This window comes from Thamnophis elegans, chromosome 1 (genome assembly GCF_009769535.1).
Source record: "Thamnophis elegans isolate rThaEle1 chromosome 1, rThaEle1.pri, whole genome shotgun sequence".
NCBI lineage: Eukaryota > Metazoa > Chordata > Lepidosauria > Squamata > Colubridae > Thamnophis > Thamnophis elegans.
In genome coordinates, this window is record NC_045541.1 from 46,573,599 (window position 1) to 46,589,449 (window position 15,851).

At 39.1% G+C, this 15,851-nt stretch overlaps 1 protein-coding gene across 1 annotated transcript in view; it reads left to right on the forward strand.

Annotated features, from left to right (window-relative positions):
* Window positions 1-15,851, forward strand: part of ZRANB3 (zinc finger RANBP2-type containing 3) — a 73,429-nt gene that overhangs the window by 47,991 nt on the left and 9,587 nt on the right. The window contains exons 12-17 of the mRNA XM_032216782.1: window positions 2,106-2,258; window positions 4,193-4,652; window positions 6,277-6,426; window positions 8,038-8,129; window positions 10,154-10,255; window positions 12,641-12,786. Of these exons, the coding sequence (XP_032072673.1) occupies window positions 2,106-2,258; window positions 4,193-4,652; window positions 6,277-6,426; window positions 8,038-8,129; window positions 10,154-10,255; window positions 12,641-12,786 (1,103 nt within the window). The remainder of the gene's footprint in view (window positions 1-2,105; window positions 2,259-4,192; window positions 4,653-6,276; window positions 6,427-8,037; window positions 8,130-10,153; window positions 10,256-12,640; window positions 12,787-15,851) is intronic.

A 15,851-nucleotide genomic window follows, 5' to 3' on the forward strand; every position in this document is an offset into this window, starting at 1 on the left:
GGCAGACATCATTCTGATATTACCTTACTGGCCCAGATGGCCTTGGTTTGCGGACTTTGTCCAGCTCTCCGTCTCTCCCCCTTGAAGGATTTCTCAGGAGGAGCTCTCCCTGTGCCAGGGAGTCTTGATCCACCCAGAGCCCCAGTGCCTCCACCTGACCACCTGGCGCTTGACCGGAGCCTCCTGAGGAGTGCCAACTTGTCCTCCCGGTTTATAGTAACCATCAAGGCATCTAGACGCCCCTCCACCACGCAGATATATAATTCGACGTGGGCGGCGTTTGTTAAATGGTGCAGCCCACTCAAGATTTGTCCAACCGAGGCTTCAGTCACTCAAATTGTGAACTTCCTCCAAAAAGGTCTGGATGGGGGTCTCTCTCATAACACTTTACAGCCTCAGGTAGCCGCCCTGGCCTCAGTTCTGCCAGGGGACAATCATTCGTCTCTAGCCCACCATTCCCTGGTCAAGAGATTTCTGAGGGGAGCCGCTAATTTATGGCTTCCTCCCATCCATAGGTTCCCAACTTGGGACCTACCCCTTGATCTTAGGGCCTTGACAGGGACTCCCTTTGAGGCCTTGCACACTGTCCACCTTAGGTTCCTATCCTTCAAGGTGGCATTCCTTGTAACGGTGACTTCTGCCAGGCACATTTCCAATTGGGGGCTCTGTCATCTAAGGACGACCTCTGTCAGTTTCACCAAAATAGAATGGTCCTACGGTTGGACCCTACCTTTCTCCCTAAGGTCAATTCGCGCTTCCATGAGGTGCAGGAGGTCATCCTCCCCAATTTCTGTCCAGCTCCCTCCCATGAGAGGGAGCACCTTTGCCATTGGTTGGACGTTCATCGCGCCTTGCGCATTTATCTCCAACGTACATCTTCCTTCCGTAGATCTGAGGCCCTCTTTATTTCATTCCAGCCTGGCTCCTTGGGGGCCAGAGTTTCCTCTGCCACCATTGGTAGATGATTATGACAGGCCATCTCTTCGGCATACGAGTCCTTGTGCCGCCGCCCCCCCTTTGGGTATCACGGTCCACTCCACACAGAGTGCCGCTACTACAGCAGCGTGGGCCACAAGGGCTCCTTTCAAAGATATTTGTCAGGCGGCCACTTGGTCATCCCCAACACTGTTCATCTGCCACTACCGGCTGGATGCCTTTGCATCGGCCGAGGCATCCTTTGGGCGTAGGGTTCTACAACACGTAGCGACTGCTCCTCCCCCAGGACCTTAGTTTCCCTCCTATGGACTGAGCTTGGGTACGTCCCAGGAGTCGCCCCTCCCTTGAGTCCACTGGAAAAAGAACGTTGGTCCTTACCTGAACATTTCTTTTCGGTGGATGAGAGTGAGGGGCGACATCCTGCCCCAGATAGATGTAGGTGATAGTCAGTCAGGGTGAGGGGCTGGGGGGTGGTTGTTCCCTTGCTGTTGTCTGTTTTGTTGGCAGCAGGTTTTTTGGTCATGCAACTTTGAGGAACTGGGAGCCACAGGGAAAGGAAGAGGTTAAAAGAGATTTCCCTCAGTCTTTGGACCAATCATGCTGTGAGAATATCCCAGGAGTCGCCCCTCCCTCTCGTCCACTGAAAAGAAACATTCAGGTAAGGACCAACGTTCTTTTCCTGGCACTTTATCATTATATTAGCTCTCTGGGCCCAGAAAAGGCCTGGCAATGTTGAATGATTACAGTCAAACTTTTTCATCTCTTTTTAGGGAAAGTTGTGCATTTGAAGTGGATGTTAATTATATGCCTGTGACTTAATAAGTCCATTTTGGTTTCAACAAAGGGGAAAATGTAAGAATTGAAGGCTGAAAATCAGCTATTTTGTTGCTAATTTCGATGGTGGTGTCAGAGTAGTTTGGAAGTTGAGGAGCGACATCTGAAGTAGTAGGTGATAATTCAATATTCCAATGGAATATTATAGAATATTTTATCTTGAAATCTTGCTTTGGAAATCTACAGAGACACAATTGTTAAAAACCAGACTTTTAATTTCTATTTCTAAGTGTCATATTCTGTTTTGCTTGTCATCTTAAATGCTTATTGTAAATTGGGTATGCAGCAAATAGACAAATAATAATGTGGGTATTTTTTAATTATTTACTATTTAGGCCAAAGTTACAGGTACCACATTAAATGGCAAGAAAGAAAAGTTACAGGCACCTGAAGGTGACAAAGATAAATGGAATTTTTTGAATTTTGCTGAAGCCTGGACCCCAAATGAAGACCGAAATGAAATCAAGAATGAGGTCTTATTCACCCATGTAAGAATGTATATATGTAAATCCTATTCAGTATCCAAGAGTAATACTATGTTTTTGATATACAAATACTTCTCATTTTGGTTTTGATCTATTATAATAACTGACTTTCACACAATATTGTATTTTCATTAATATTAGCTGTTGTAATGCTATTTTAGAATAATTAATAAAGTGAAATGTCAATAAAAATAAATACTTTCTTTTATATTAAAGTACTGTTTTATTTTTCTCTTAACCCCATAGGTAATAGTTTCTATAGGATTTGCTGACCTAAGACATTCAGAAGAGACAACTGACATTCCACATGTCATGATGTTGCACAAATGATGCTAATTAGATACAATATGTTATTTGTGTAATGGCATTGTGACAAGTGTGGCATTATCAGTGCTTCTAACAGATGCTTATGTCTACTGATTATAATTCTGTTTGGTCTTTGATAACTGTGTTGGGAGTTTTAGCACTTTCTGCAGAAACTTAATGGCAGATTATATCACATTAATTTGTCTTAATACTTTGGTTCAGGGTTTACTCAAATAGCCTTTTGCATATTATCTAGGGCATTAGCTTCATTATAAGATGCATTAATAATTCTTCATATAAATGTCAAATTGTGAAATCTAAAAATGATCATGAATGACAGAACAGATCTCTCTCTTCACAGCATCATTTTCCTAATAACAAAAGGCAGGTTCAGAATTAATTACACGGCTCATTATTTTTTTTAAAGTAGCCAGTAGTGTCATTTGAGTTTCAAAATTGGATCCAAATCCAAAGAAATAAACATGATTCCTATTGTTCTAACTACAGCAAAGATTAAAATGAGATAAATGTACTCATTTAAATGTACCATGTTTCTTTTGACCCCCAAAATAAGCACTTGGCCTTATTTTTGGGGAGGTCTTATTATTTTTGAGGTGCAGGAGGTGATGAGCGTGGTCACCTCACGGCTGCTACTGTGTTATAATATTGTTGGGGAGGGCTTATTTTGGGGGGAGGGCTCATTTTAGCACATGACCTCAAAAGCCCGATTGGGCTTATTATCTGGGGAGGTCTTATTTTCAGGGAAACAGGGTAGTTAATAATACTAATGACCAGAACATTAGTATTAATAGTTCCATTTTGTGAAATTTACTTGCCAAAATATTGATAGTTCATTTTGTGATATTTGTTTAAATGTCAAAATATTAGTATTAATAGTTCATTTTGTGAAACTTATTTTAAAGTCTGGAGTAAGTAGTACTGATGAAAAACCTTACTATTTCATTTGACATCTAACATATCAATTTTAAAAAAAATCTGCAATACTCCAACTTTAAAAAAAAATAATTTGAATAATGTTGACAGAATGTTAATACTAATGAATTTCTAAATTCTAAAATATAGAATATTATTTTTTTCCTTAATATGTGAAATTGCCTGTTTAAATTCAAACTACAGACTTATGATCACAATTGAGCCTGGAATTTTGGTTGTAAGTCTGGGTGGTCATAAGTCAAGTTAGCAGATGACCTAATTCAATTTTATGACCATTTTTACAACAATCATTAAGTGAATCATTTGGTTCTAAATCTAGATCCAACTTACTCAATGGGATTTTTTTAGGTGGAAAATGGCAAAAATCACAAAACATAATTGTGACTATAGTACATTGAACTGATTGTAAATACGAGTCAGTTGCTAAACATCTGAAATGCGATTACGTCAGCACAGAGGTTATATAGCATTTTTAACTTTGAGAACCAATCATAAGTGACTTTTTTCAAGTTTGTTATAACTTTGAATAGTTGTTAAGTGACCAGTCATAAGTCAAGGACTGCCTATTTCTAAAACAGTGAAATTGAAATAGGAAATGGTTGATAATGATAGCAATAGGTAATGAAGGGGCAGCCTTGTGTTAAGCAAAGTAATGATTGTTGCGTCTTCCATCCTAGTTTGAAAAAGAGAAGCAACATGATATTCGTGACTTCTTTTCGCCAAAACCAGATATGGAGAAAAAGCGAAAAATTGATTCCTGTTATAATACATCTCCATCCTTGAGTTCAAATTCTTCCCAAGCCTCGGAGGAAAAAGATCTGGAAAATGGCAGAAACATAGATCCCCAGGGGCCAGAGGATCTAGATGAGATTTGCAGAGAGGCAAAGAGACTAAGACCTGTAGATCCATCTACACCTAAGCTTGCTCCTAATAGGCAGGGAAAGAGAAAATGTTTGTTTAGAAAACGAAACAATTCATTTTCGGAAGAAGCTTCCCAGGACGATGAGTGTATCCTTTTACCTGAGTCAACGGAAGGATTGGCCTCTGAAGTAACCTGGCCTTGCAGTCTTTGCACTTACAATAACAGTTCATTGCTACCTTATTGTGAAGTGTGTGAATCTCCTCGCAGAAAGAATAGTGAGTAAAAATATTTGCTGCTGTTAGAATATTTTTTCATTGTTTTAACACATCTTGTTCGTCTGTTTGTATTATACCACATATACAAAAATATCCTAATGGTTAATGCTAAAAACAGAAATTAGCAGTTGGGCTAAAAGTGTAATATTGCATAAATTAAGGATTTACAGAAATAAATGTAATTGTCCATGGTATAAATTTAATTTGTATGATATCTTATTGTAAGACATGTTAAAAGAAGCAACTTTGTTAGTCTTTATTACTGCATCTATGATATTCCTCCCTCCCCTCCCTGAGTAATATACATAGAGTCTTGAAAGAAAGTAGCAGCAGGAAAACTCAGTACAAGAATAGATCTTATTTCATCCACTAGGATGTATGCCATGTTTGACCTCAGATACTTGAAAGGAAGTGCTGCTAGTAGGAAAAAAGTGGGACCAGAACAAAGGCTAAATTCAGTTGAATTGAACCCTAAAATAATTACATTTAATTTTAACAAAGGATTGCTAATGAGTGGCATGGTGGCCTAGAGGTGGGGCTCTAACTTCACAATCAGAAGGCTATGAGTTCAATCCTGGGTGGCAGCAGCATAATGAGAAAATATCACCATAATGAGAAAATATCTGCTGTGAACTCCATGTAGGCATCAGGAAGGGCATCTGGCCAGTAATTGCTTAACTCCATTCAGTCACCCCGATTCCACCCTGATGATTACAGGGTTGTTATAAGAAAAAAATTGCTAATGTGAGTATTTTGCAAATATTCTACAATTACCCTGTCTATGACATTTCAAAAGTTCTGTGATAATTCTAGGAGATTTTGACAGGGAGATGTATATGTAGGTATTTTCTTCATTTAGCATATGCAATTGTTATTTATTCAAGTGTTAAATCTCAAAGCATAGGATTGCTAGATGCTACAGAGGTAATAATAGATGTAAAGAAAGTAATTAGAAACAGTTGCAGTCTTTACAGATATATTGATGTAATTAATAAATGGGTAGAATGGAAGGCGATTGTAAAAAGGTAGTTTACAGGTTTTTTTACCTTTTTATTTTTGTCACATTTTTCTTATACTTTTGCTTTCTATTTTTTTTCTTGTTATAAATACTGAAGATATCAATATTAATACATTTAAAGTGTTATTCTAGTTATATTTTAAGATGGCATCTTAAATAAATAATTAAATAATTCTAGACAATTAATGAAATAAAATATTTTAATTTTATTATAATGGAAAACTTTTATTTAGTATTGTTATTCTTTTTCCACTATGTCTTTATCAGCCTTTTTATTTTAAGTAGTTTTTTATTCTGTTCTTTTAATTTTTTAATAAACTATTTCAAAAATTGCTAAATGTTTAGTGACTATGCTGTTATTTTTGTACCCATAGTCACTGTGTATGAACATAAGAAAAGTAATTTTGCAGGCACATATCCTGTTCTTTAATTTGAGAATCATCTATTTAATTACTTATGGTTAACTACAATTAACTGCGACTTTTCTCTTGAGAACTAAGTAATAGACTTTATAACAGAAATGTATCCTTAGCATTTATGTTAGCTTTTCTTTCCCAACAACATATCATATAATTGTTATTCCTTCTTGCTTTTTAACACTCCTAGTTAGGCAAAAGGAAAGTCAAATTGGTTTTCCCTCTGCTGAAAGTAAAGATGGAAATGCAATCAAACACAACATACAACTTAATGGCATTGAGATGACAAAGGAAGAAGCAAATAAAAAATTGGACTGCTGCAAGCATGAACTCAAAGAAGGTAATAAATATTGCCTTCCTTCTGGCATTAATGATTACATGTACATTTAAACATGTTCATGAACATGTAAATCTAGATGTTTGAGAATTATCAACTCTTCCCACAGTGGCCAGTGTGTGTGTAACATTTGCAAAATGTTTAAGTGGTGAGAAAATTTCTACCTAGTCTAAGAGTTTGGAGCCAATTTCGAGTAGAAGTGCAGAATGTAGGGGAATGACAGGAAGGGGGAGACTTGGAATAGTAGAAGAAGTCAAGTTGTTCAACATCGGAACACAAAACTCTACAAAAAATAATGAAGAACCAAACACTTCAAACATTATTGAATACAGTGCTTAGAAAGCCTTACAAGGTGCCTTCAGTACATTTTGGAGACGACGGGTATAGTTTGCATTCTGGAAATTTAGATGATGCAAGAAAATGTCCTATTGGAAAAATCTTATTTGACTACCAAAATTAACTTGATTAGCATAGTTGTCTCTCCTTATAACAAGATTACACTTTAAAAAATACCACAGAATATTCATCTGCTAAATTAGAAGTGAGATCCAGTTTGACTTAGTCGTTAAAGTAACTGCACTAGAAACAGAGAGACTCTTGAGTTCTAGTTCTGCCTTAGGCAAGGAGTAGGTGATTTTGGGCCAGTTGCTTATCCCTCAATGCTAGGAAGAAGGCAGCAGCAAACAATTTCTGAAAATGTTACCAAGAAAAAGGCAAGAACTTGTCCATGGAGTTCAAGTCATAAAAAAAAAGAATTAATTTATACATAGCTTTAATACATACAATTGGCTTTGGACATAGCCAGATAAGGATGAAGTGCTTTGACATGCTAGTGATACATAATAATAAAAATATTATATAACATCTTAATAGATTTCCAATAATAATCTTTTGCCTCCTTAGGACATTGCCATAGAGAAAAGAAACGGGAATTAGGGCAGAGGTGTCAAACTCGCAGCTTCATGTTGTCTTAGATTACATATTGTGACTTTTTCCCCCTTCGCTAAACTGGGTGTGGGTGTGGCTGGCATGTGACACATCCAGCCACGAGTTTGCCACCCCTGATCTAGGGCTTTAAGGATCCTTGCAAATAAAAATTAGAAGCTAGGTCTGGATCTAGGTTTAAATAAATTCTATTCAATATGTATTGCAATAGACTATTATTGTTCTCTATTTTTACTGGGAATTATAAATTTGAGATAGAATTAGTTACTGTTATCCTTACTTCTTGAGTAAATGAAAAAATCCAGCATTGGCCATTAATATAAAGGTACTTTCTCAAATGTTTTTCACATATGATTTTGGTGAGAGTTAGGTCTCATTTAAGTTGTTTTAGATACAGTAGTCCTTGCTTTACAACTGTCATTGAATCTGGAACTTTGGTTGTAAGCATTGCAATTATAGGTTGAATCACCAGGTTACTTAAATCTATCAAGTAATACCTCCTGTGCTACAACAGATTAGGTAGGATCTAAGAATGTAGTTGCTTTCTAGCAAATGTCTTGGTAAATCAGGTGGTAGGCGCTTGTGCAATGGCATGTTCATTATCATAATTGTTATAAGGAGATGAAAGTAAAATTATTTTGTAATAAAACTCATCATTTTTATTTACAGAGTATTCAAACAATTCAGAATCCATCCTAACATATCATAGTCTAATGTTCTGTGCAAGTAGGAATACTGACCGAATTCATGTCTACACAAAGGTGGGAAATTAATTTTGGATTCAAAGACGCACATGTAGAATTCTGATTGGTGCAAGAGTTTCTATTTCTTTTGCTCATGACTTTTCTATGCCATCTAAAAAACCATTATATAGGTTGTTGAATGAAACTGCATCAAAGAGGCTGAGTTTTGAGGGACATAAGTTAAAAGTGGTTGAGGGAATCTGAGATGGATAAGCATACTTATTTTTTGCTGTTGGGAACACCTTTTTCTCATTTCCATCAGTTCTGTGGCTTCTCACTGAGTCATTCTCTTTTAAGATGACCATTGGATATTGCAGTATCAACTATATTACTATCCCAATTCAGCTAGTGTATAATTCCTGGAGCATTCCATGATATGACAATACAATCCACTATGAGAACTGGCTTTCCACCCATTCTTGCCTTTCCCCTCTAGATAATGTACTTTTCAACCTGAGTTAGTTGTTGCTTGGAATAGTCCTATAAGCAGCACCTTCCTATGATATTGCTAGCATGTCCTCAGGACAACTCTGTCCTGATAAGAGATATTTTGGTCTCTTCAAAGCAGATTTTAAGCTCCATCCCTACATGACCAATTGCTCTCAGATTGCTGTTTTCTCCACAGGTACTATCTTCAAATTTCCCTATGCCCCCATTCTGTTGTCAGTGTAATAGATCTACCTTATCATTATTTAATGTTCAGGCTGAATTTGCAAAAGGCAATACTTAATGTCTCTTGAGAGCTTGATATAATTGGCTTCTCCATTTATTTTGTTGCCAGATGCTCAGGTCGGAAACCAACTTCCCAATTTCTTCTTTGTATTATTTCATTTCTATAACGACCCAGTTTCTTAAATGGTGCAGTTTCTTAATGCTGGAAGTCCAATCATCTCAGCTGGTGGAAGACCCAGTTTACAAGCTGCAAGACTTGTAAATCTTGTCCTTTGAAAGCTAATCTACAAATTTGAGCTGTGTCTAAAAGGATAGTTTTGTTATGAGTTGGCAAACAACAGTTCTGCAGATCAGTACCCATTCTACCAGAAGATTTCTAGTTTTCTTTTTTGGCCTCCAGTGGTGTGATTCAACTGGTCTAACAACTGGTTTGCTGAGTGTGTGCTTTGCACACACAGTGGGTTAAAACAAAAACTTACCTTCTACTGCAGCTGAGGCATGCCAAAACAGCTGAGGTGTGGCAATTGGCTCTGCCACGCCTATCAGCTGGGCTAAAAAACAAGGAAATATAGGTAAGTATAGCCCGTGGGCAGGTGGGCCCACCAAAGGTCGGAGTGAACCTGTTCGCTCTCAGCTGATCTTCGATACACCCAAACCGGGCTGAACCGGTAGAATCCAACAACTGGTCAGGAAGTACATGGCTTCAGTTCACCTAGTAGACAATCTTTTTGTTGTTAGTTGCAAAGTCATGTCCGACCCATCACAACCCCATGGACAACGTTCCTCCAGGCTTTCCTGTCCTCTACCATTCTCTGAAGTCCATTTAAGCCCACACCTAATGTTTCAGTGATTCCATCCAGCCACTTCCTTCTCTGTCATTCCCTTCTTCTTTTGCTCCCAATCTTTCCCAGCATTAGGCTATTCTAGACAATCTTTAGAAAACTTTATTAAATCAGCATATAAGTATCACACCCTTCTCCAAATAATAAACTAGGCCATCCATGTGTGAATTACAGATTCCAACCGAAGAACCAGTTATTACCTAGACATCTATCATAGATATCTGTGTGCCCCACTTCTGATCAAATGATATTAATCTCAATTTTATTATGTCAGTCTCTGGGAAAATGAGAGGATTTAATGTGAGCTGTGCTCAGTACAAAAAGTGGGATGCACAAGAAGTCGGTATTCTACAAGTTTCCACATTGCCTCTTACATAGAGAAGTAATGTGTACGGTACTCAGATGTAATGCATGTGACAGATGGCCACTTGACTTACATGTACAATAACTAGTTCTTCCTTGAAATCATTAGCAGACTGAATAACTTCCTGATCTAAGATACTAAGGGTCTGTTATTTGATTGTCCAGGATGGAGAGCCTCTCAATTGCAATTTCATTCCACTTGATATAAAAGTAGGCAACTGGGAAGATTTACCAGCGTGTTTTCAACAAAAACAGAACCGTACACTGGTAAGTTTAGTTTCGTGATTCTTGATAAAACTACAAATAAAGCCCAAAGTATAAATTTTGACTATGTTGACCTAAATTGATATCTTAAGAGTTGCTTTTCTTTAGTGATATCTATTCCTTTTTGGGGGGAGAAAAACACTCCATACATTCTCTGTACAAAGACTAAATTGCTTAATTTCATATGTACTCATAATACTTACTCATGCTTTTCCATTTAGTGGTAACTGTGCAAGACCCAGAAGAAGAGGAAGAAATAATATAGAATGGAATGGAATAGGGAATGGGAATGGGAATGGAATACTTTATTTGGCCATCTGATTAGACATAAGGAACTTGTCTCCGCTGCAGAAGCTCTTCGTGTACAGGCATAGCAACAGAGTAATCATAATGTTGATACCAATAAGAGGAGTAAGCAAAGGCATATAAAAGCATACGTTAAGAAAAGAAATGAAAATAAAATTGAATTTTGTTTATACTACCATCATTAACTGTTTCCACCACATTCCTATGCCAAATTGTTTTAGTGGCTTTAAATTTTTCACCTCTGTCTTTTTTTAGAAACTCATCCATTCAGCCACAACTTCTCATCCTTCTTTACCTCTTCACATTCACTCTTCCTTCCTGTATTTGTTTAATAATTCAAACCTATTTCATTATCTCTGTATGTACAAGCCACTTTGATGTATTTCTTTAGTACCGATCACTCACTTTTGCATTAGTTCCACATTTATTATCATCTGTCTCTCCTTGATTCTTGTAACTTGTTTGCATTATATTCAACATCAATGCTTTTTCTGAAATACTGACATTTTCATTTAAAAGAACAGACAGAAGCACACTCTTATACATAGCTTCTTTCTTTTTTGCTTCTTTTACTTCTTTTGACAAACATTCCCATGATAGGCTATGCATTACTCATTATCTTTCTACCAGTGTAGATATAACTTGTAAATTCTATTTCCCTATTTTTCTGATATGCTGTAAAAGTACCCACATTCATTTACTTTACTACTTTAGCTTTTAGCCATTTACATATAACTTGCCATTTTTCATTTGCTTTCCCCTGTCAAACAATTTACCTTGCTCTTTGATAAACTAATGGTCAGATCTGTATACCTCAATGCTACAAGCTGTCCCGTATTGTTTTGCAAAATTATTCACATTCTTAGCCAATATGACAACAATATTTATGCATGCATAACTGCCTGCAGAGTTGTGCATGCATAATAACTGCCTGCACAGTTGTGTCCTCGGCCACTATCTCAAGATTTCCTTATAATTAATTAATCAATCAATTAATTAACTAATTAATCAAACACCAAACATCCTATGTCTTACTTCATGCTTGACATTGAACCATTTGCTGAGGTTCTTCCTTTTTGTCACACATCCTTTACTACGCAATTGCATTGATTTAATTGATGTAATTAATTGTTTGGCATTTTGAATCTGACAGAGCATACAAAAACTTACAAATATTTGTTTCTGAAAACCCAAATGAGGCTATAGTAGATTTCCCCCCCCCCCTTCATATTGCAAGAACATCTGAAAAATACCCAAGTGTTGATTGCTGCAGTCATCAGCTGCTCTTGTATTACAAAGCAGAATATAAAATAATAGGTGCCAATTAATATTTTATGACCAAGTGTATGTATGTCCAAGAACGATAAAGACTTTTCTGCTTTCAGAGGTGTCAAAGACACACTAGGAATATACAGGAGCCTTTTTGCTAAATGCAAACACTAACATTTGTACAGTGCATACCAGGCTCACAGCCTTATAATGGAAGATCATTTCTAGTTGAAGAGACTGAGGCTGAGAAAATGGTTTGGTTAAGGTAACCTACTGTAATAAAAGTTTGAGAAAGACAGAATTTGAGCAGAGCAATTCTTGCTTGTCACCTAGTATCGACCCACTGGGCTATATATCTCTCCATGATTGAATGGATGTATACATTTGCTAACCTCTAGAACGATCAAGGCAGGATATCTATGGCTGCCCAATTGTTGACAAGCATAACTCTTAGCATGCTGATTGAAATGAATGGGAAAAGAAATTTATCAAGAGAATTTAAGTTCCATCACCAAGTCATTTTTGAAGCTACACTAATGCTCACCCGCATTCTGATCTATAGAGATTGGATGTTTCTGAGTTCTCCTCTGCTTCTGGGGTTCCCTATCCCATCAATACTGAGGCTGATGCTATATTACAAAATGCTTCATTTATTTTTGAAATGGTTGAATGTTTATACAGGTAAATGACATAAAGAGCATGTCATTAATTGAAATGATTTTAAAGTCTACTGTTATCTACTGGGTGTACGTTTCAAAATAAAATCTTCACAGTTTTAATGAATAATTATTAGGAATAACAATTCTTTTCTAGATACTGAGGTTTGTGAGAGAATGGAATACTCTGACAGCCATGAGACAGAGAATTATCAGAAAAAGTGGCCAGATTTTTTCTAATCCTGTTCTCGCTGCTGAAGAAATACTGTCTAAACAACAAGCCAAACTCACCAGTACCAAACGGTGTGTGTGCTGCTAGCCTCTTCTCAACTCTGGTCTAAGTATTATATCTCAAGCTGTTATATTGTACTTTTGTCACGATGATGCTAAATGGTGACAATCTTTCTTCTTTTTTAAATGTCTTTGTATCCCAAATGCTTTTTGAATTGTTGAGAATAAAAATCAACAGTGAGTGCTTTTCCCAACAATAGTTCGGAAGGTTGAATTGAATTGAATTGAATTGATTTTATTTGTAGGCCGCCCTTTTCCCTGAGGGGACTCAGGGCGGCTCACAGAAACCAGGGAGAGGGGAATACAATACAATACAATACTAAGACAACAACACATAATAAAAGTAATGCGCAACATGCATACAACATTCGGGCGGGGTAATGGTCCTTATCCCCAGGCCTGACGGGCGAGCCAGTTCTTCAAGGCTGTGCGGAAGGCCTGGACGGTGGAGAGGGTGCGAATCTCTACGGGGAGCTCGTTCCAAAGGGTCGGGGCCGCTACTGAGAAGGCCCTCCTCCTTGTGGTTGCCAGCCGACATTGGCTGGCCGATGGGATGCGGAGGAGGCCTAACCTATGAGATCTTATAGGCCGTAGGGAGGTAATTGGCAGAAGGCGGTCTCTCAAGTATCCAGATCCACTGCCATGTAGGGCTTTATGGGTGGTCAATAGCACCTTGAAGCGCATCCGGAGATCGACAGGTAGCCAGCGCAGCTCGCGGAGGATAGGTGTAATGCGGGTGAATCGGGGTGCACCCGCAATCACTCGCGCGGCTGCGTTCTGCACTAGCTGAAGTCGCCGGATGCTCTTCAAGGGCAGCCCCATGTAGAGCACATTGCAGTATTCCAGCCTAGAAATCACGAGGGCCCGAGTGACTGTTGTGAGGGCCTCCCGGTTCAGGTAGGGTCGCAACTGGCGCACCAGGCGTACCTGGGCGAATGCCCCCCTGGTCACAGCCGCTATATGATGGTCGAATGACAGCTGTGAATCCAGGAGGACTCCCAAGTTGCGAACCCTCTCTGAGGGGTGTAGAATTTGACCCCCCAGCCTGAGTGTTGGATTAGTGGCCGAATTTTTGGGAGGAAAACACAACAGCCACTCGGTCTTTTCTGGGTTGAGCACAAGCTTGTTAATCCTCATCCAGTTCATGACGGCTTCGAGCCCCCGGTCCATTACGTCAACCGCTTCATTGATTTGGCACGGGGCGGACAGATACAATTGAGTATCGTCCGCATATTGATGGTATCTAATCCCGTGCCTACGGATGATCTTTCCCAGCGGTTTCATGTAAATGTTAAATAGTAGGGGGGATAAGACCGAACCCTGCGGCACCCCATATTTCAGGGGCCTTGGGGACGATCTCTGCCCTCCCACTAACACCGACTGCGACCTGTCCGAGAGGTAGGAGGAGAACCACCGTAACACGGTGCCTCCCACTCCCACCTCCCGCAGTCTTCGCAGAAGGATACCATGGTCGATGGTATCGAAAGCCGCTGAGAGGTCAAGGAGGACCAGGATGGAGGGATGTCCTTCATCTCTGGCTCTCCAGAGATCATCCATCAATGCGACCAAGGCGGTTTCAGTGCTGTAACCGGGTCTGAAGCCTGACTGGAAGGGGTCTAGGTAGTCTGCTTCCTCCAAGGACCGTTGGAGCTGGAAGGCCACCACCTTCTCAACAACCTTCCCCAGGAAGGGGAGGTTGGAGACCGGGCGGTAGTTATTAAGGACAGCTGGATCAAGAGATGGCTTCTTCAGGAGGGGTCTCACCACCGCCGCCTTCAGTGCGGTTTCCTTCACAAGGTTTGCATTTCCCAATTGCTCCACTTGACATTTTTGATAGTCTCATCACCAATTCTGGTCTTGCTGCAAAAAGTCAAACTGGACAGTGAAATGTTACTAGGAGAATGGGTAGATGGATTATGTTTGCCATTTTGGGGTGAAATATCATCAATATGCAGGTGATACCCAGCTTTAGAACTTTTGCCCAGGCCCTTGAGTGATGCTACAGACATCCTATCCTAATATCTGGAGGACCGGATGGGGCAGAATGGGCTCTGATTCCACCCTACTAAGACAGAATGTCTATGGATATTTGAACCCTCTGAAAAAAAGGTTCTTCCATCTCTACCCCAAAACACCAGGCACACAGTCTGGGGTCCTCCTAAACTCACAGCTTCTGCTCGAATTGCAACCATGGTTAGGAGGGCCTTTACACATCTTTGGGTGGTGCGCCAGTTGCATCTATACTCAACCGGGAGACTCTGCTCAGAGTAACTCATGCCCTTGTGGCCTCTCCTTTAGACTATTTTAATATGCTTTATGTGGAACTGCCTCTGAAAAGCATTTGGACATTTTAACTGATGCCCAATGTGGCTGTGCGGGTGGTAAATGGTGCCAGATATGCAGCACACATAGCAGCACTTTTGCGTGAGATGCATTGGTTATTGGTGTGTTTCCAGGTGCAATTCATGGTTCTGGTTGTCAGCTTTAAATTCCTACAATGACTTACAATCAGATTACCTGAGGGATTGCCTTTTTTCCAAGAGTCTCTACTCATCCAACCCAATCTAGCAGAATGGGCCTGCTGCAGATCTCATCAGCAAACAAGTGTTGGCTAGCAGAAACAAGACAATTAGCCTTTTTCTGCAGGGGCTCCAACTCTTTGGAGATTAGAATCACCCCAACCCTGTTAGCCTTTTGTAAAACCTTAAAAACTGGGCTCCCAAACCTGGGTATTGATTGGATCCTGTTTCTTGACTGTATTGCTAACTCGCCAAGTATCTTTGCCTGACATGTATATTTATTTTGGACATTTTTACTGTTTTTATAGTTTTAAAATGTTTTTAATGTCTTAATTATATTACATTTTTTGAACTGTAAGCTGTCGATTCATTGACTTGAGATGGGCAGCTATAGAAATTGAATAAATAAAAAATCTTAACTAAATAGGAAAAAAAACGTTTGTAAACCTATTCCTGGCCCTAAAATAGGACTTTAAAATCACATTCTTGATCCCACAGATTCCACTTGGACTGCTGTTAATAACCAAATAGCAGATTATCACTCAATATATTTGCACA